This window comes from Thamnophis sirtalis, unplaced genomic scaffold (assembly GCF_051295495.1).
Source record: "Thamnophis sirtalis isolate CommonGarterSnake01/CBP01778 unplaced genomic scaffold, rThaSir2_p1.2 scaffold_4, whole genome shotgun sequence".
In the NCBI taxonomy this organism is placed as follows: Eukaryota; Metazoa; Chordata; class Lepidosauria; order Squamata; family Natricidae; genus Thamnophis; species Thamnophis sirtalis.
This window is the reverse complement of record NW_028261384.1, coordinates 47,453,670-47,476,333: the sequence shown is the minus strand read 5'-3', so window position 1 is coordinate 47,476,333 and position 22,664 is coordinate 47,453,670. Positions and strand designations below refer to the sequence as shown.

The following is a 22,664-nucleotide window of genomic DNA, read 5'->3' as shown; positions in this document are numbered from 1 at the left end:
GTGGATCAAAACCCTGAGTTTAAAGTTCTGTGTCCCAGTAACCCTTATTTCCTACATTTTGCTGAGGTGGTTGCCATTAATCATTTAACACACACACACCCTCGCTTGTGCTTGCAGAAACGGATTAATGTCAATACCTCCCTTGGGTGTAAGGCTTGCCATTGGTTACTTTTCTGCATACATTATAGGCTTAATTAATGTTCTTGCTAGACCATATATCAGAGGCTGATTTTAACTGTGTTATTGTAATGTAAGTACTGATGAGTCCATACGAAATGCTTTCATCTATCTCTGTTGCGTCTTTTGGCTGCATTGTTTAAATAATTTATTCTTAACATAGTTCTTAAAAGAAAGACACTTTGTGAAAATGGACACTACATAAATCCATTTAGATTCTTACTGCAGGCAGTATTCACTTACCAACCACTTGTTCAATGGCTGTTTATAGTTGCAATAGGGCTGGATGAGTAGTACTTATAACTGGTCCTCGAAATTCTAGCCATCACAACAACCTTATGGTCATGTGATCATAATTTGAGTGCTTGGTAATTAGCTTGCGCTTGCAATAGTTGCAATATTGATTGGCATTTACTACCTTCCCTGCCAAGCAAAGAGAAACTTGCAGGGAAAGTTACAAGTTGTTCTTGAAAATATCCCCTCTCTCTCCTGCACACCATGTTGTGTCCTGTACTGTGCATTGTGTATTGTCTCCCTATACTTGTACCTACCTGCACCCTTCCTTCAGCCTTCCTGTTCTTGTGTCAATCCAGGTTCTCCTTCCTACAATCTCCCACAAACCTTCCCCCAAGTTGCATTCAGTCTACAGTAGAACTCCCAAGATCTCCTACATCCACTGCAACACCTCACATTCCTTACCTGGGATTCCCACTGCTTAATGATTTGGGAGTTATGCCAGCTAGGACTTACTGAATTTCCATCACTAAGTGATAGGGTCATATTACAACCTCATTCCTTAGCAAGGGAAATCCCAGTCACAATTGCCACTGTTTACATGTATATCTGTAAGGAAGGTAATAGGTTAGAGGTGGGTTCCTACCAGTTTGGACCTGTTCAGCTGAACTGGTAGTAGTATGCCAGCCTGGGTTGCAGAACCAGTAGTGACTGCTGGCTGGCCATACCCTGAACCGGTCCGCAAAAAGAGAGGACAGTGGCAGCGGGATGAGAGGGAAGTGGTGGTGGCAGGAGCAGCGGGCAGTGTCCATGTGTCAGTTGCAGTGGCGGCAGTGGCAGCAGCAGCGGCAGCAGGGCATCCCAGAACTCCCAGGGAGTTTTTCCTGTGTGGCTTTGGCCAGGATATGGTGAGCAGCTCGAAGGGTCCCAGGCGTGGCAGAGCAGAGTCGGCACTGCCTCTGCCAAAGGCTGCCTGCCTTTCAGGTATAGCACTCACACCGGCTGTCTCTAATCTGTAGTTTACTCATGAGAACCGTCTCACAACTAAACGTGCTCATAAGAGGATGCCGGCAGATCCTAGCTTGCTCGCTAGGCTGTTGCACACACACACACCCTGGAGCTCACAGGCAGTGAATGAAACCACTGCCTCCTGCCTCCGTGCATCGAGGTGGCCAAGCAGCAGTGGGAAGAACACGGACAATTCCACAGAAAGACTAGAACTGCCTTTGTTGAAATTGGTTACAACAGAATCTTTCATGTCCTAATACTAACCCTAAACTTTTTCTACATGCACAAAACAATCTGGGTCATGGTCATAGAAACAAACTACAAATTCACTATTCCTTACTATGTCACAAGCCCATCAAGATAATTAAATAAGCTTTATAATGCAACTGTACAAGTGGTTATCTCCAACCTGCTCTTGCCCCTGCTACTGCCTAGACTGAGTTTCTTCATCCCTTTTTGACCTTTCTTTTTCTCCAGTACTCAGCCCAAGTCACCTTTGTACAATCTTTGTGCAATCCACTAGCTAATTTACTATAAGATCATGCTTAGTCATGAATGTGAGGAGCTGGTCTTCATTACTCCCACGATTATTCAGATAAAGTCCTCTGAGAACACAGAAATTCAAGTTATATTGCAGACCGTTGTGCTGATGCTTGGTGATGTAAATTCTGTCCCAATTATAGTTTTAGTTGCATCATGGCATTTGGCAAATGGATAATTTAGAAATCTGCCTGCTGTTGGTGTTACAAGAATGTTGCAGGAAGATGCTTAGCAGACAGGTGGGTGCCCTGAGGATTGGAAGCCATCTCTATTAACAAAGGCTAGATGGTCAATCTTTGTTGAAAGAGAGAATGAGATTTATATTAGCTCCACCAAATCAGGAAGTTGACCTTATAGGAAGAAGAAGTGTTTTTATTGAAATTGGCTAAAATAACAAAATCTTCTAATTTGTTTGTGCTGTACTCCCCGCTCCCCTTCTTCTATCCAGTGAATAATATGGAAATATCTGCCTGAACCATTTCTGTATATTTTCTTGTTTCCTAGAGTTTTTTAAAAAAATAATTCTCCTTTTGTGTTTAGGTAATAGCACATTTTTATCAATGTCAACTTTGTTACTCTCTTGTACTATTGATAGCAATAGCAATAGCAATAGCAGTAGACTTATATACCGCTTCATAGGCCTTTCAGGCCTCTCTAAGCGGTTTACAGAGAGTCAGCATATTGCCCCCAACAATCTGGGTCCTCATTTTACCCACCTCGGAAGGATGGAAGGCTGAGTCAACCCTGAGCCGGTGAGATTTGAACCGCTGACCTGCTGATCTAGCAGTAGCCTGCAGTGCTGCATTTTAACCACTGCGCCACCTTGGCACCTTGGCTTGATAAGCCTGGTTTACCCAAATGTTTATGATGATGTACTCTTATCAGAAATTGTTTGAAAATTTAAATATATGTCAGATGGACTTTTATATGTGGGCTCACTTTCACAAATAATGTTTACTCTTTTCTGCCTTTCTTTGCTTTTCTAATTATAGCAAACAGCAAATTAAATAGAAGGCATAAAATGTCTAATCTGCTGTTACTGGCCTTAATAACAGCAGTAACCATATAATATTGAGTAATGGCATGGATCCGGAACAGTGAGCTTTATGTTTGTCAGTCTTCTTTGCCGTTGTCCTTTGAGTGAGATAGAAAAGTCTGGCCTAGTCAGTGGAACAGCAGTGATAGCAGTTACTAGACCATGGACATTAAGCAGGAAGTGCTTATTATAACATGCCTGTTCTACATTCTTCAGCAATAATGCTGGAGCCCTATGCTTTCCTCTCAATCTGTGCTTTCCTCTCAATCAGCCTTTGCAACAATTCCTAATATTACTCATAATGATCCATTATGCTGCTTTACCATTGCCAGTCTGTGTTACATGTTCAGACAGTGCAGAGAAGGAAACAGAGCTGCATGTAATTGCTGATTCAGCTAGGAGTAGAGCAAGTGTAGCAAGTTCTAGAGGCTGTTAGCAGCAGTAAGCAGCTATTCAATATGGCTATTAAAATTATCTAAGAATGGAAGACTGTGATTATTGATCTTTTTAACTGTTTAAAGCTCTTCCAAATAGAACAGTTCTTGTAACAATAATGACTAATGTTAGAAGTGCATTCACCAACTCTATATTAACTGGTATTGGTTGTTATGTCCCTACTTTCTGTTGCCTATAAAATTCTGTATATGTCATTATGTTTCCTAAAAAGCTGGTGCAGATTGAAATTTTTGTGATCTTTAAAAGAGTCTGGGCAACTTTGTTGAAATATCTTATCTTAGCTTATCTGGCAACTGATTAGTTTAGTAAAATGGACAACATCTTCTCTAATGTCATATTCCTCATCAGGATCATCTTTTAGATTGGAAGCTGTACAATGCAGTCTTAAGACAAAAACAGTTCGCTCCTCTTTGCTTTAGGTCTGAAGCAAGAATCAGACTTAATTTTAATATAATTTCTTTCAGGCTACAGGAAGAGATAACAGCTAGTTCAGTATTTGTTGGAAAAGAAAAAGGTGAACAAGAGCCAAGGTGGCGCAGTGGTTAAATGCAGCACTGCAGGCTACTGCTAGATCAGCAAGTCAGCGGTTCAAATCTCACCGGCTCAGGGTTGACTCAGCCTTCCATCCTTCCGAGGTGGGTAAAATGAGGACCCAGATTGTTGGGGGCAATATGCTGACTCTCTGTAAACCGCTTAGAGAGGCCTGAAAGGCCTATGAAGCGGTATATAAGCCTACTGCTATTGCTATTGCTATTGCTATTATCAAAGTTTTGGGTTGTAATTACTGAAGAGAGATTATAATAAATGTTGTACAAGAGAGATTATAATAAATGTTGTACAATACTGCCCTGTAGTATTACAGGGTGTATCATTTGTAAATTCTGCATTAATGACCAAAATGCTCATAGATTTCATGTTTACATATATGCAATATGAGTTCAGTTTGTAAAGCGGGCTAAAAATAATTAATGACTGATTAAAAGTAATGAATTAATTTGTATATTTAAGATTCATGTAGCATGAACATGGGCCAGGCTTCTAACAACAAGCAAGTTGTCTGCTGACATTTACTAAAAACATTTACTGAAAAATGAATCAATAAATCTTTTTTTCATCCAATTAACTTTTTCCCCAGAATCCTTTTCAGTTCTATAGAATTTAACTAATAATCCCACAGCACACCAAGACAATCAATGAAGAGCAAAGTTTAAGATTCATTGATTTCAATATCTCTAATACTGGATAGATATGATTAAATTTTGATGCAATTCTTTATCATTAGCATTTTATTTTTTCTATTGAAATCAGTACTTAACTCAGTATTTTTTGTAGGAAATTTAAAATTGAATATCATTCAGAATATTGAACTATATATTTATTTATATCTATATACTTTTTAGCAACCTGTGACCTTCTCATTTTAAATTTATCTTGACTTCAGAATATGAACCAGAATTTATGTTAGGTAACAGGTCAGATGATTAAACTCCTACTAAAGTTATGATATTATTACCTCTTGGTAGAAAATTGTTATTTAATAAATTGACTTTAGAATGCTATTGTATTATAATCATTCAGTTAGCTTTTCTTTTTAAATCCTTTTTACTTTAGCCTTTGTTGTACAACTATTTCAGATAATAAATAATAAAGCATATTATGTGTTTTTACCTAAGACAGGTTCAAATTAAAAATACTAGGCAAAATTTGATGAAGATTCCCAGTCATCCACATAGAATTGTCTAGAAATTGAATCATGGCAACTAGACTGGCAACGAAGGTGGGATTGGAAGGCAACTAGGCAAACCAAAAAGAGCGTAGCAATCCAGCAAGTACATCCAGCCCGGAGCTCAGCGCGGCTTCGAGCAACCATTTTTGAGCGGCAAACTCAAAACTCCCTCAGAAAACAAAATGGCCACTGACTCTGTATGATCCAGTCATCGAGCACTGGGACTTGTATATGCTACAATTTGACTGTTTCCTCAAGGCCAACGACCTCATGGGCCTTTCTGAAAGCCGCAAGAAGAACATGTTCCTCGGATACTGTGGCTGGGAAGTATTCGAAACGGCAAAACCACGCTACAATCAGTCGCTTGGTCCATGCTCCAGCAGACACTGAGAACTCACTATGCCTCCAAGCTGTCCAAGCACGTTCGCTGGCATGAGTTTAACATCAGAAACCAGAAGGAAGGCGAATCGATCAATGAGTATGTTGCAGCGCTATGAAAAGCCGCAGCATACTGTGAGTTCCGAGACCTAGACGAACTCTTTCTTGACCGCATAATTTGCAGTGTGTAGGACATTAACTTACAGAGAAGGTTACTCACTAAATCTAACCCTACTCTGCTGATTGCTTTGGATGAAGCCAGGGCGTCCGAATCGGCCGTCAAATCCACTGAAACTCTGCAGAGCCAAAGCACTCCACAAGATGCGTGAAAGGTACACATGTATATCGCGAGGCTGCAGAGACCGAGAGCTCAGAAGGTGAGGAAGATGACAGCTGCCGCATGCGCAGTAGCCTTACCCAGCTGGCGTGCAAATTCAAACCGCTATCTACCAGCGCTGCCAGGTGTGCCAGAGCGAATTCCCTGCTACTACCTGGCAGCCAAGAAGCACACCAAACCACCAGCAGAGGCCCAACCAAGGGGCCTGGCAGAAGCCACCACAGCACTCAGAGGGTGACACTAGAGTCATCTACCATGTCAATTGGCCAAGTCCATACCAGGTGGCCGAAAAAGCTGAAGGTCACAGTCTTATCAAGGACTCTCCATGTGAGATGGAGATCGACACCGGGTCATCAATGACCATCATGCCATGGTCTACCCTCAAGCAGGCTATCCCTAGCCTGAAGAAACAACATCTACGGACCCCTGACATCCACCTACATGATTACCAGGGAAACCGGGTCCCCATCGTGGGCCAAGGCAGCTTCCGGGTGAAATTCAAGCAATCCAGGATGCCCCTACACCTTGCAATCAAACCGAGCTGCAGGCGTTCCTTGGGCTCCTTAATTTCTATAGCGTCTTTCTTAAACAGAAAGCCACCATTGCTTACACTGTCTCCTGGCAAAGAACGCGAAGTGGTCCTGGGACAGAGCTGAAGCTGCCGCATTTGCCACAGTAAAAAGACTCCTGTTGGTGGACACTTTTCTAGTACAATACAGCCAAACCCTGCCGTTGCTGCTGACCTGCGACACTTCTCCGTCCGGCGTCAGCGGCATCCTCAGCCACCACTTGCCCAATAGAACCAAGGCTCCCATAGCATTTTACTCTAGGACCTTGTCCGCTGCCGAGCAGAACTACAACCATCTGGACCGTGAGGTTTTGGCTGCCATGGCTGGAAGTAAAGAGGTTTCACGAGTACCTATATGGCCATGATTTCGAACTAATTACGGACCACAAGCCGCTCCTGAGTTTGCTAGATGGGGACCGACCTACCCCAGTGTCATCACTGTGGATGACCAGATGGATCGTCTTCCTAGCTGTCTACTCCTACCGTCTCATCCACTGACCAGGTGCCACTTTGGGGCTGACGCTTTGGGCCGCTGCCTTCTGCCTGAACTTCTTGCTGACCCTATCCCCAAGACGCCAGTCCTCCTCATTGACTGCCTGGAGACTGGTCCTGTCTTGTCCAGTGACGTTGCCCGTCACTCTGCAAAGGACTCCACCATCAAACAGATTTTGAACTGGGTGTGGAGGGGGTGGCCCAAGGGGCCTGTTGGGGCTGATTTCAAAATGTATTTTAGCAAACGTAATGAGTTATCTGTTGTAAATGGCTGTTTACTGTGGGGGGGACCGGGTAATTGTTCCACCTAAACTGTGCATTGCAGTATTAGAGGCTTTACATGTAGAGCATCCTGGAATTGTCAGGATGAAGTCTTTGGCTAGGAGTTATGTGTGGTGGCCTAACATGGACAGGAAGATTGAAGAATAGATGGCTACCTGCACACCGTGCCAGGAGTCCAGACCAGCTCCCCTAGAGGCACCCACAAAGGAGTGGGAGCTTCTTCAAGCACCATGGTCTAGGGTGCACATTGACTTTGCTGGCCCAGTTCATGGCCAGTGTTGTTGTGGATGCCTAGTCGAAATTGCTAGAGGTAGACCTAATGACTTCCATTATGGCAGAAGCGGTCATTAAGGTACTACAGAGACTTTTCTCCGTGCACGGCCTGCCTGACGTCTTGGTCTCTGACATTGGGCCCCAATTTACGGCCATGCAATTTGAGACCTTCCTAGCAGCTCAGGGAATCAGACATGCTCTGGTCATGCCATTCCATCCGGCCTCCAATGGTCAGGTGGAGAGAATGGTGAGATCTGCAAAAGAGGCCCTGTTTAGGATGGACCCAGGATTGACAAACACGGGTTGACAACTATTTGCTAATTCAGCATATCACGCCCAGTGCCACTACAGGAAGAAACCCCTCCAAGCTTCTCATGGGTCGCCAGCTAAGGTCCCACTTAGACCAGCTACACCCAAACTATTCTGCTGCATTGCCCCCTGACTCTACAAGCAAGATACAGAACTTTATCCGTTTATGCCCACAACTTAAGAGCCAAGGTGGCGCAGTGGTTAAATGCAGCACTGCAGGCTACTGCTAGATCAGCAGGTCAGCGGTTCAAATCTCACCGGCTCAGGGTTGACTCAGCCTTCCATCCTTCCGAGGTGGGTAAAATGAGGACCCAGATTGTTGGGGGCAATATGCTGACTCTCTGTAAACCGCTTAGAGAGGCCTGAAAGGCCTATGAAGCGGTATATAAGTCTACTGCTATTGCTATTGCTATTGCTATAACTACCCTGGGGAACTCTGTGGATTCCTGCCACAGTGATAGGCATCACCGGGCCTTGCTCTCACCTTGTAGAGTTTGAGGATGGTCGGAATTGGAGAAGGCACATTGACCAACTCCGTGGCCGCCTCTCCAACTCCACTCTTAGACAACCAGAGGTAACTCCTGCACGAGTTAGCCAAAGCCCTACCGAAACGGAGCAAAACACTCACTCCTTCCACATCCAGGTCAAGCCCCAGGGTTCCAGAAAACTTACCTGGTTATGTTGCAGGCCCGCAGCGAGCTCTGAGCGAACCGGCTCTAGAAGCTCCATCCACGGCCTGTGAAAGATTCTAGGAGCTTCCACCAAGCAGAGCTGCGGAGCAAACAGGTCCATCTGACCCGTCCAAAGAACACCCTCAGACTGAACTGCACAGGTCTGGCAGAGCTATCCAAAAGCCTGCCTAACTGCGTGACTATGTAACGAGTAGGATTATCCCATCCAAGAGGGGAGAGGTGTTAGATACTTGCTTTAATTACAGTGGTTTCTACCAAGGTCCTCTGTTCCGGCAGGAACAGAGGTTTAATCCTATTGGTCGAAGGGTCTGACAGCTCCCTATAAAAGGGCTGCTGTCAGACTCAACCTTCGCTGGATTGTTCTTACTTGTTGTACTTTAATAAAGAGATATTGTTGCCTTTAGCCTTGTGTGCCTTCCCATTACCTGATCTAACAAAGTGTTTTTATTTTGGTGCGTTATGTGAACTTGGTCACTGAGCCTTGTGATTTATTTGGTATAATTTGGCACAATATCTGAATCCAGACAGTTACTCCTTATTCAGCAAACTCTGACCTATTGCAGAGTGTGAACCAAGCAACTTTAAAAATACATTATAATATAAGTGATTGATTTAAAAGAAGAAACAGAACTATGCGTACTTTCTTTTTATTGCCATATCGTATATAGAAGCAAATATTCTTTCTATTGCCCATATTATTAATTTCTCTTTTGATGGCTATCTAGGACAAGACACTGCACATATCATGGACTGAAATTAAATATTTGATGATTACATCCATCTTCTAAGCATTCTGTTATGCTTTTAAATGCTTATTTTTCAATGTGGGGCCTTCATCTCCTCAATTTATTAAGATAAGAGATTTCTACTACATATGTACTACTTCTATATGAATTGTATGTTGATGAACTCTAATAATCTGTTTCCAAAGCAAATGCTGAATGAGAATGCAAACCGGCTGACGCAGAGCAATATGACTGATCTTTTTCCAAAAGTAGTTTTAAAAACAAAATTAACCAAAACTATTGTGTCCTTTAGCAACATTCAAATTTAAAGGCAAAGGTGCAAGTAGCTCTCTTACATTGAAAAGTATTAAAATGTCATAAGGTAGTTGCTGCAAGTTTGTTTTGTATATTTCAAAATATATAATTAACAGTGGATTTTTTCTCTTTCTCCACAGTATGCAAGCAGTTCTTCTGCTTCAATTTTCTGATTCAAGTAAGTGATAATAAATTAAATTATAATATAGCCATTTCCACTCTGGGATTTCACATGCTGTAGCCAGAATATATGGGTTGTGCTGTAAGTTTACACTTCAAATGTGCAAATTGCAAACTAACTCATTGGAATAGTTCAAGATTAGGAAAGTTTGCCATAAATGGAGGAAATATATAGTCTGAAACATATTTACTCAAACGTGAATGAAAAATGCTTTTAAAAATAAGCCTGTAGACTGTAATGTAACTAAAACTATGCTTTGAGACAGCTGGAGAATATACAGTTCATCATATAAGACATTATCAGGTTACTAAAATAATTTCAATCTATTCATGTTTTCTTTTGAGTGTAGAAAAAATATATTAGTTTTTAACTGGATTTCAACTCTATGGCTCAGTGCAGGAAACCTGTTAGGTTCTGTCACACAATATTACATTTTCTGTCTCTTTATACCAATATATAATTTATTAATTAAATAATAATGGAAAATTAGGAACAAAAAAGAAAGTAACTTTGAAATGCACTGTGTATTCAACAAGTAATACATAGTAATACACAAGTAAAATGTAATACTTCAGCCAAAAGCTCAGATTAACAATAATTTTTAATTTTCTATAGTGCTAATTCTCAGATAAGTAGAACCTTGCCTTCCTATTTTTTGGGGTGGAGGGTGGGGGGAAATCTAGTTATGGCATTAATTCAGGACTTCTTAGCTATGGAAAAAAGATATACATAGTGGAATCCTTGATAGATTGATTTCTAGTTAACTTAAATTGAGGATAAGACAGTTGCAAGAAACTTTCTTGCAAGACCTAGGGAGGAAGCTAGAATTTAGTGGGGATATATGATTAGATTGCAGGAGTATTATCTACTATCTAGAGACCTAAAAACACACATGACACTAAGCTATAATGTTTTTTGTTTTTGACCTACTTGACTTTGTTGTTTACTACTACATACAAATTTGTGGGTACTGATCTATAAAGGAACATACGTAATTCAAATTTCTTTCTTGTTTTTAAAGGAACAGAGTTGGTTTCTAAATCCATACATTTTAGAAATGGCCACTGAAGTTGCTAACTCAAAAAATGAATATAAAATATCATATTTTTGGACTATAAGAAGCAGCAGACTATAAGACTATACAGATTTACAGGAGGAAAACAAGAAAAATAGTTTTTGGCCTTCACACATTGCGTTTTTGCCCTCCCTGATCCCCAGAAGCACTCTGCAGTGCTCCACACATCCTATTTTCACCAAAAAGGGACCATTTTCACCAAAAATGCGCCAATTTTTGGCCTGCAGAGTGCTTCTGGGGGTTAGGTAGTATGAAAATGGGGTACACTGAGGGCTCAGGAGCCCAAAACACATCCATTTTTGGCAAAAACAGGACATGCGGAGCACTGCAGAGTGCTTCTAGGAGCTGGAGAGGGCAAAAACATGATGCACAGAGGGTTCAGGAGGCCAAAAGCAGGCCCGTATTCAGTCTTTAAGATGCAGTGAAATTTTCACCCACTTTTAGGGAGGGAAGTGCGTCTTATAGTCTGAAAAATATGGTATATGTCTTAAGGAAAAATACACAAAAATACATTATATTAAGAAACTTAAAAGTATAAAAATAAAACACATAAATACAAAAATTGATACATCAGGACATCACACATGAAGATATATATATAATTTGGAAACAAAGAGAAAAACAGGATCAAAATGAAATAATGATTGGGAAAAAGAGAATGAGTAAAATAAAAAATGATGGATTTATCTGACCATGCTATAGTAGTAGAATGGCTATTGAAGGGCCATGCTTTGCTGGAGTCCCTGCTAAAAATTCTAAATAATCTATAGACATAGTTCTGAGCTAAATGAAGTAAGGACTGATTCCATATAAATTAAGCTGAAAAATTAGATTAATTCTCTATGTTTCCATTGTCTGGTTGTGATCAGGACTTTTAAGATTTCAGCTAATAGAGGAAAAGTATAATTATATTGTGAAATGCCCAGTATTGTTTGTATGAAGACAATGTAAGAAAAATTATGACAAGAGTGCTAAAGTCTTATAAAAGAAAAATTCTCAAAAACAACAGTGTCTCCAGGCTATGAGCACCACACCTTCTTGAGTAGAAAACTGCCATGTGGAATTCACTGGCATTCAGTTTCCTTGCTTTGATTTCATTTTTGCTTTTTTGTTCCAATTATGTTATAGGGAATTAATTGATGGCTTTAAACATAGGAGATTATTTTTCAGGATGGAAATCTTTTATAATTGTGCCAGCCAATATATCTCATAACTTGAAATACCTGGGGCTATGTATGATTATAGTTGCTCTTATATCTAGTGGATGTGTAGCACAGGCGAGATATAATGTATTTGATAATACAACCTTAAACAGCCAATAAACAAAAATAGGCTATTAGAAAAAGACACTTTATGTGTTAAATATATGTGGTTCATTATAGTTAGTATTGGGTTTTGCTGATTCCTGTAGGAATGGGCAATCTTTTGGTAGCTTATATTTTTCTATAACATTGTTTGATAAGGCAGTTGACTACAGTGGCTGGAGCAGTGATGCAGAATAGATGGAGTTGTATAATGTATATAGCAGGAACAAATTTTCTGATTTGTTCCTATATGAGGATAAATGATTGGGAGCTGCCCAGAGTTAAGGTGGAAAGCTGTATAAATGTTTTAAATAAAAATATTTGTTTTTTATAAATATTAATTTTACTAAGCTATTTTAAAATATACACTCATGTGTTTTCTACTTTAAAATGGTATATCACTGATTTTCAGTGGTGGTGTCAGATAATTGCAGATAAAGTGCCTGGCAAACCTTTGCCTTCTTGATGTCAGTATGTGTGTGTGTGTGTGTGTGTGTGTGTGTGTATGTATGTGTATATATATATGTATGTATGTATGTATGTATGTATGCATGCATGCATGCATGCATGCATGCTGGTCTTGTTGTATTTGAGTCTTTTCCCATTTAAGATTGAGATTGTCTTGGCAACGTTTCAGCGAGGTCTCACTTGCCATCTTCAGGCTGGGTTTTGGGCTTAAAGTGTGATTGGAGCTGCCATCTTTCTATAAATCTTGGTGGGAGTGCTGCTTTGTTTCAGTAAGTGGAATGATTGGTTGTGTGGTTCGTGTTGTAATGGCCTGGGTGGTGGGTGGGGCTCGTTTGTTGACTAGGGCTGGTTTCCAGATGTCTGGTAGGCGGGAGGTATCATCATGTTTGTTCACGTTGTGGGGGTGTTTCTCTATTTTGATAGATATAATTATTCTCTTGTTGAAGTGTTCTGTTTTGGAGATTAACCTGGTTCCTTCAAAATTAATTTCATGTCCTGTAGCTTTAAGGTGCTGGAAAAGGGAGGAAGTTTTTTCTTTTTTTCTTACTGCGTTCTTGTGTTCTGTGATGTGTGCATTTATTCTCCTGTTCGGTTGTCCTATGTATGTTGCAGGGCAGATTTTGCATGGTATTTCATACACTCCTTGGTTTTCCAGCTGGATTTTGTCTTTGGGGTTTCTTAAGATGTTGGTTATTTTTTGGTCAGTGTTGAAGGCTGTCTTGATATTGTGTTTGTGGATAATTTTGCTGATTTTATCTGTGGTGCCTTTGATGTAAGGGAGGAGGGCGATGCCATTATCTTGTTCTGTGTCTCGGTTTTTGAGGGGAGTCTCTATTTGGATTAGATTGATAATTGTTTTTCTTTGGAATCTGTTGGAGATTAATACATTTGTGAGAGTGTGTAATTCAGTTTTCAGGTGGTCTTTGTCAGCTAGGCGTTTGGTTCTGGAGATGAGGGTCTTGGCTACAGAGTTGATCTGTGCAGGGTAGTGATGGGATTGTGCGTTTAAGTAGCAGTTGGTGTTTTTTTCTTTCTTCCGGTAGATGGTGTGTGCTAGGGAGCCATTGGATTTTTTGTAGATTAGGACATCCAGAAAGGGAAGTTGTTTGTTTGTTTGTTCTATTTCCATGGTGAATTGTATTTTGAGGTGTAGACTGTTGAGATGTGTGAGGACGTTGTCCAGTTTTTCTTTCCCGTGTGGCCAAATCATGAAAGTGTCATCAACATATCTAAGCTAGAGTTTGGCTTTTATCTAAGGCATTAGTTTCAAAATGTTCCATGTATAAGTTTGCGAAGTAAACAAAGTATATAATACCAATGTCATGATAAATATATTTGTGCAGTAATAATTACAAATATTTACTATAAATGTACTTTTGTTACTTTTCAACTTGCTTTCATTTGATATTTTCAATTGCAGTCTTGTCTTGAAACAGTTTTGGTAGGATTGATTTGTGTTCTGATCTTAACAGTTGGCAATGAATTACTTTGTGGGCGACATGTAAAAGCAAAGTCAGTATCAAGAAGCAGTTTAAACAGGTAGAAAGAATTTTTGTAGCCATAAAAGAAGTTCACAGACATGAGATTCTAAAGAAATGATTAATCATTGTTGCAAAGGTATAATTACATTAAATGAAAAGATGATGATATTCTTAAGTATTTTATATTTCAATTTTCCATTTGAAGTACACCACCTTGATTTTACTTTCTCCCTGATGGTAATGCTCTTGGAGAACTATGGCATTTCGTAGGCTATATACCTGCAAAGAAAGGGATATGATGAACAAATTTATCATTATACTCAAAAGGAAGCCCTTATAATCTTCTCCCACGATCATCCTAGAGAACTCTCCCACATTCTTCATCTGTGTAGCTGATGCAAAAGTCAGGCAATGCCATCTTATTAGTGTGTGATAAATTTTCTGATTACAGCTGGAAATCAGATGAATAATCATATTAATTGGGGAGTAATTGCAAGACAAAGGCAGCAGATTCAGAGCCATGAGAGTTGTGTTATGACAATTGTCCATGAGAATTCCATGAGCCGATCCAGACTCAGGGCTAGGAGCAAGAACAACAAAGAGCATACATCCAGAATGGGAAAGCTATTTTCAGTGGAGAAACAAGGGCCTGAAAGCTGTTCTTAAGAAGCCCCCCCTAGGGTAGAGGGGGATGATGGAGGGAAGATAGAAAGTTGGAGGGGGGTGGAAGAAAGAGGTGTACGGAGAGTGGAAGAGGTATATTGGGCTTCTAATTTTGGGGGTATTGTTGACAAGAGGAATTGCTGCGATTATTGTTTAATGTTGTATGGCTATGCACAGTATATATGTGAGTGTATGAAAATGAAAAAAATGGAAAATAAAAACCTTTTTCGGGGGGAAAAAAAAAAGAAGAAACCCCAGTGCTGGCCTGACTTGATTTGAGGTGTTTAATTACTTAATTAGAATATTTATTTGGTCACTGACTCAATCTCAGTGACTCTTTTGCTGCCCTCTCCTTTGAAACTGATATGCAGGCTACCTTTGCAGTTGCCAACATGTTCTTGGGCTGCTTTTCCTGACAGGATCTGGCCTGTCTTTATATAAAGAATATATTCAAACAAGATTGCTCAGGGTCAGTATGTCCTGGAGCAGTTGCAAGTATTGGATTGCCAGTTGACTATTCTGGCTGCTGATACACAGTCTGCCTCAGGATTTATTCAAAATTATAGCACTCCTGGAGAAAGACTGTTGTATAAGATGATTCTACCCAAATTATTGCAGAGAAAATCTTTGTATAATTCATAAGGAATAAAGTGGCAGTCCTGACTTTTTAAAATACCTTATTCCAATATTTAAATCATTTCGGAGTGAGTGAATGAGTCAGTAAAGTAATTCAAGCCTTTAATTACGTATAGCATGTTGAAATTAATGAAAAATGAAAGGCAAATAAAGGAAGGCAGAAAAGAGAACTGAACAATTAACAATTTTGATATTTATATTTTTAAAGGACAAAATTAAATTATCTTTGAATGGTAAAAATTAAAAATGTGAAGCTAGATATGTAGCTTAGATTTCATTTTCATTTCTACTTTTTCTTTGGTATGGACTTTTTAAATCAGAATTGTGCCCAAATTAGGAGCAGTCAAGCAGTAGTCTCTGGTCAGCCTAGAGTTTCATAGTTTTCCAATAGGAACTTTAAATCATGTCCTGCAATTTGAATTTTATGATCTTTGACTTTTAGTGAATAAAAATCTGGGGGTAAGCAGGAAAGAGTCAATATATCAGAGAAATCTATCAGAGGTCAAGATAAAGAGATATGTGTAGTTGTCACTTTCATCTGGGATCAATACTTTATTAGATTTCTGTTTTGCTTTCTAATAGTTAATCTCTTCATTAGAGCTCAATGTTTAGCCTTAAGAATCTAGATCAGGGTCCTGGGAGTCTGCCTAATGGAACTAATGTGTGCCCAGGTTTGGATTTTCTTCTGCAGAAGACTTTGTGGGATTGTCTGATTTATCTTCTTTCAGTGAGCAATATTTCTCAGAGGTTGCCATGCAAAACATATGCTAAAAATATTCACTTCCAAGTCCAGTTGGCAGCATCAAATGATTATAACTTGTCATGATTGTCAGCAGAAATTCTGACAATCCTAAAATTCTTTGAAATGGAAGTAAATAATGCTGAGTTTGGGATTAAATTATAGCCATGGCCTAAATAATTTGAATAATAAATTAATGTATAATGATTTATTGGTCTGATTTTAAAAAAAATTGAATTAAAATAATACTTGGTAAATACCAAAATATCTCTTGCTTATTATATAGAATTTCAGTTATTTACGATCTCGTTCAAAGCAGTTTAGTGTAATAGTTAAGATGCTGGCATAGAAACTAGAAGACTGTGAGTTCTAATTCTAGGCATGAAAATAAGCCACATGTCATTGGGCCAGTCATTCTCTTTTAGCCCAACCCACTTCCGCACATTTGTTGTTGTGAGGAAAATAGGAAGATGAGGGAGTGTTATATTTTTTGCCATCTTGAGTTACTTCTAAAATAATAAGGATTAAGAAAAAGATTGTAACTTATATAAGATTTTCTATCACATGGATTGCTTCTGCTTCCATAAAAAAGATTAATTACATTTGAAGCCATGTGTTTAATCAAAATGGGAAGTTATTCACTTTTTGTTTAAGTTTGAAATAGAAAAAGAAGAAGTTAAAGAGTACTTGATAAAAAGGACCACAAATATACAACTCATTTTGGAAAAGAATCTGGTTCTAAAAAGATTGAAATTAACTCTTTACTTATAATTTAAGAAGTAATTACTACAAAATGTTATATTGCTGATACATGACTTCAGATAAGTTATCTAAGATGTACCAAGATGCTTCTAGTCAGTGTTGGAAATGTGAAAAAATAGGAACAGATATTTTAATATGAATGGTAGGCTTCTGAAAAAACATTAAATACAAATACATATAATGATGTAAATAATTTTAAAGAACGTTAGTATATGAAACCAGAATTTTTTTATTGTAACTTCTGGATAACAAATTAGAAAACACAACAAAAGATTAGTTTTTTACACGATATCTTCAGCAATATATAAACACAGGAGAAATAATGACAATATCCCCAAAGGAGGAATGGATTGTGAAAATGTCAGAATTTGCAGAAGTAACAAAATTTACCTATTTAAATAAGGCTGAAAGACTAACTACCTTTATGAAATATTGGAAATCATTAGGAATTTCAGATGAAAATGGGAAAAAATAAAATTGAAATTTGTAGATATGCTGGCAAAAATGTTGAATATTGGATATTATATAATGACATTATATAATAGAATCTTAGGATTAATAAACTTGGTGAAACTGGTGTAAAGAAGATCAGAAATTGCTTTTTTAATTATTATTTTTCATTATGTTGTCTTCTACAATTTTACTTTTATCCTTTTCCTAATTTTCTCGTATTTTTGTTTTCATATTTACTCATGTAAAATCCACTAGATGGAGCTTTAGTATTGTTTCAGTAGTAAATGTTAATATTAGTCTGTAGAGATTTTAAAATAGTATGTTATTTTCTATGATAGGAAGATGAAAACTTGATTTAGACTAATAGAGATCAAACTTTTGTACCCAAAAGTAAACTTACACTCCTGAGTAGAACAACTTGAATACGTTGCATTTTATTTTTATATTTGAATTCACAATATAAGGAATTTATAGAATATCTCTATTTTTCTGTTAATGTTTCAATTTTTCCTCAGTCTACTATCATAGATATAACAATATAACAGAATTAGAAGAGGATCTTGGAGATTTTCTAGTCAACCTCCTGTTCAAGCAGAAGGCCTTATACTATTTCAGCCAAATAATTGTCCAAACTCTTCTAAACATTCTCCACAAAACATATATTGTAACTTCAGTTCCTAAGGATTTCCTGTTTTATATCTGATTATATTGTATTTTTTAATTATAATGTTGATCTAGATTAAAGTGGTGACATTCCTAAGAGATTTAAAAAAAATTGGGGGGGGAGAGGGAATTGCATTAAAATAACTTTCCTGGGCTGATGTAGATTTTAAAATCGTTTTTGTTACAGATTTCAAATTTTGCTGTGGTGGCCTACGAAAAAGGTGCTTCCAGTTATAAAATCTTCAAGCTTGTCCTTCAGGACAAGCAATCTTGTCTTCTAATCTAATATTAACAGAATTAAATGGACTATTGCCCATTTTACTACATTCTTAATACTGTAAGATCTGGCCAGGAAATCCAGAATAGATTCATTAATCTTTGCAAAGATTAACAAGAGAGTAAGAAAGTACAAAGAAGGCACTGATTTCTTCTGTGAAAATAACAATATTCTAGAAGCAAAAAGTACTGCTTGTTTTCAAGTTGTAAACATAAATGATCCCGTTCCTTAAAATATATATGTCTGAATCATGTATACTTATATGCAACAACCAAATATTACTTTGGAGAATTAAAGATTTTAATGGTGTGATAAGCATTTATTAATTAATCTAAAATAATTATCATTCATTTGTTTTGCCTGGCATTTACAGCATTAACTGTAACATACACTTTTGGGGGCTATCCTGGAAGAAGCTCAGAAATTGTAACTTATACAAAATTCAGCAGTCTTTCTGGCAGTTTTGCATTTATTTCTGAATACAACTCCAAGGGTTGTTTTATTTGAATTGTAGATGGGTTATTACAATGTGTTGCTTCACATGCTTTTAAATTATTTGAATTGTATTTATTTTATGCTAATTTAATAAAACATTTGTTTTATATCTGTCTATAATTTTCTGGGTTTTAATGTTTAAACCACAGTATAAGTTTCCTTCTGGGAAATTTTTGGGCTTAAACATGATCAAAAAACATGTTAACAATAAATCGGTACAGATATCTTACATTCATATCATATCTTCACCAAACTATGCAAGCTTTCTCCAAAAACTTCTACCATTTATACTGGTACTGACTTTATCCGCACAAAACATATGATTAGATTTTGTATCTATAAGTGTGTGTGTGTGTGTGTGTGTGTGTGTGTGTGTGTGTGTTACAAATTACAAGTTAGTACTTTAAAGTACTTGGTCAAGTTTGATTATTTCTTTAGATTTTTTAAAAGATGACATTGTTAATTATCTAATTTTCCATATAATTTGAAAACAAAATCAGGTTTTCTTCTTTAGCAAATGCTTAACACTATATTGATGTCTATAAACATTCTGTGGAATTTCCTACAAAATATTCAGGGGCATAATGCATCTTTGGACCAGAAATGATTTACTATAAAAGAAAGATTTATTTATTAACTGTAGTTAATAATAAATTGAGCAACATTATAAAAAATAAGCAGAGCATGAAGCAGCAACAGTATAGATTGTTTGTGGTTGAAGTAGTGGATTGTATTCAACTCTCAATAGCTTATACTTTTTCTCTCTCATTGCCATTTTTCACTGTAATAATTTTGAATCCATACACTGGATTCTTTCTGAAATTACCTGCACATGTTAAATACCCTTTAATCTTGGTGGCTTCCTGATTACATCATCATCTGGAGGTGTCAGCACCTCTTCATTGAATAATTAGGAAAGAACATTGATAGAAATCAAGTATACTTTTACTAATTATAAATGATTAGAAGCGTAGCGAAGACTGATTATTTAGGCACGAAAGCGAGTGATATATAAAATAACCCATTCCCCACCCCTTGGCATCCCAATTGCAGTCCAATCATAATTCTCCCAAGTGTCAGGTGTGAGATAACTTCGAAAGGCATCACCAAGATGGAATGTCGGTGCCGTTGGCCTTGGCGGGAACCTCCTCCGCATGCGCAGTCCGACAGGCAGCAGAACTCCAGAATCTTCCTCCAGCACAATTAGTAAACCCCTCCCAAATACCATGCCCTCCCTCCCCGTTTCAATGGCAGCCGAAGCAGCAGCAAAGCAGAGGCTGACAGGAGGTATCCGAGAATCAATATGAGATACAAAATCTTCATCTCTTCATCTGGGCCTCAGCTTTTTTTTTTAAATTAAATTTTTTTTAATTTTTAATTTAAAACAAGTACAACATCTTTCTTTACATTCTATAGAAAGTGTGTCAGTCGGTCACAAATAAACTTTCGTGCATCTCCTCCACAGTCAACAAACATAACTCATGTTAACTTGAGCATTTTAACTCAAATATTCACACATATCACCATCATCATATATCCATTTTCATTTGACTGTAATTATTGTTTAAAAATATTAATAAAAATAATAATCTTAAACAATACATGCCCACACCAGTGGGAAAAGAAAAAAAAAGACAAAAAGAACAAAAGACAAGGCAGGGAAGAAAAAACAAAACAAAAAACAAAAACAAAAACAAAACAAAAAAAGAACACAGGTATATATTATATAAAAAAAAGTATATCAGCTGGTTACAACATGTTTTGGTGCATCTCTTCCATTAATTCATATTAATTCAAATATCTTAACTCAAATGTTTACCATATTAACATCATTATACCTCCCCTTTTAGTTGACTACAGTTATTTAAACATCCTTCATCCTTAACTATGCCAAAGAATTAATCCATAACACCTGCTGGCATTTCATTTACTTGTTTGTAAAATCCTCTATTAACATCAAATCCTCATATCCTATTTTAGCTGAACATCCATAATATTTAATACCAAAAATTCCATCTTCCATGCAGTATAGTTTATTATCATTCTCCCTTCTTTATATATCATAACATTTTCCCCATATTAATTAACATTTAACTGTATATATTTTATTTTATTTTTTAATAGTGATAATTATTGTGATTAATAACCTTTGTATATAATCCAAAAATATTTCCAACCTTCCTTTCTCATATCCAATTATTATTTATCATATCAACTCCACATTATATACATTACTATCAATATCAATTATTATTCAGCTATATCTATTACAAATAAGAGTAATTAGATTTAGCTAATTTTCAATTGTATTCTTCAATCTATCAGCCTATGTCTCTCCAATAGCAAAACTTCCTTAGTCCTATTGCCATTCTTAAAACAAGTTCCCCAAACGTTTTTATAAGCAAGTCCAAACAGAAATATCTTCGCACCTTTTTGCTTAGGGTGCCTCTGGTGTAATAATGTTGTCCTTGGCTTGTTCCACTCAATTTGTCTTTGATTTTCAAGGGTGGTATCGAAAATTCTGCAAATAATGTTTCATAAAGTATAGATTCTTTAATGCTTCTCATTCCTCCTGCGATCTGTCTTTTGAGATAAATCTTCTGTATGGCTGCCCCTCTTTCAAGCGTTGCATCTCTTTCTCTTTCTGCGTCCGAAGTAGACCAGACGCCTGACGTGTCAGCAAGTTGAGAGACTTCCTTTCTGACATTCTTCATTTGAATTTCAGGAGCACTCAAACATTCAACGTTCTCACTCTTTCCTTCATATTTTAATGTTAAAAACAACAGATAGTCCAGTTTTTTTTCAGATTTTTCATATGTGTCAAACAACTTTTGAAACGCGGAAAAAATCATTTGAAACGAATCACTTGAAGCAAGTATAGACGCCATGATGTGACGCAGAAGATATTTGCAAATAAGGACACGCTGGGAGCTATGCAATCTTATCTGATCTTAGACCAACACAGTCAAGCAGTAAAAGTGTCAAGTTATAAGAAGCCAAATTATAGTAAATTGGTTTACAGCCCACTTAAGGAGAGCCTGAGGGAGTGTTGAAGTAAAGTAAACTTTTCTTTATCCACGTAAACAGCATTCAAAACATTTAAGAAATAGGGTAACCACCAGCCATAAATCCATTTTAAAAAAACCAATTCGCCGCTAGATTCTTCTGTTCTTTGGTTTCAATTAGCTTAGATTTTAATGCGGACCATCTCTCTTTGAGTAATAAAATCAGCTTACCAGTTGAAATCACTTCTACCATTCTTAGGGGCTACCTGCAGTTTCGGTTAGCATATAGCTAATCCAGAAAGGGTTGGCAAAAGGGGTTGAATTCCGAGCCCCCCCGAGACCTGCGAACATCTCTGAGGTCACTGGATCTCCCCAAACCTTCACTGTCTCTTCAGGACAGCTAGGATCGAAAACGACCCGTCCAATTCCTCCAGAATAGAGGAATTTCAGGAATGGCCTGAAACTCCGTCTTCTCACTGCTAAGCCCCGCCTTCTCCATCTGGGCCTCAGCTTTTTAAGTGTCTCAATTTTCTAAAGCATTTTTCAGAAGTGAAAAAAATGGTACTTCCCAAATGGAGTTACAAAAATGATAGTTTTTATTATTATATGGAATATCCTTTTTTAACTACTCTGTGAATGAGCCATAGTGCTAGATCTTGAGACAGAGCCCAGTTGCATGAGTTTTAAAATGAAATATTTCAGAAACTTTGAAAGTAACCAGAATCTGAAAAGGACATGGCATTGGAATTACTATGCCAAGAAATTTCTTGACAAGAAAGAAGAAACACATGATTTTGTTTTGGGAATACTGTGGTTTATATACATTATTTTCAGTGACATGCGGTGAGGTTCACAACCAGTGAGGCAAGCAGTGAGGCGGGGGGGAGAAAGAAGGGGAAACCCAGGGCTAGACA

At 37.6% G+C, this 22,664-nt stretch overlaps 1 protein-coding gene across 13 annotated transcripts in view; it reads left to right on the top strand.

The window, feature by feature from the left end:
* Positions 1 to 22,664, top strand: part of THRB (thyroid hormone receptor beta) — a 173,144-nt gene that overhangs the window by 64,751 nt on the left and 85,729 nt on the right. For 12 of the 13 annotated variants that reach the window (XM_087712862.1, XM_087712863.1, XM_087712865.1 and 9 more), the window contains one exon: positions 9,689 to 9,726. The exons of the other annotated variant lie outside the window; for it this stretch is intronic. In XM_087712862.1, the coding sequence (XP_087568988.1) occupies positions 9,689 to 9,726 (38 nt within the window). The remainder of the gene's footprint in view (positions 1 to 9,688; positions 9,727 to 22,664) is intronic. 13 annotated transcript variants of the gene reach the window in all.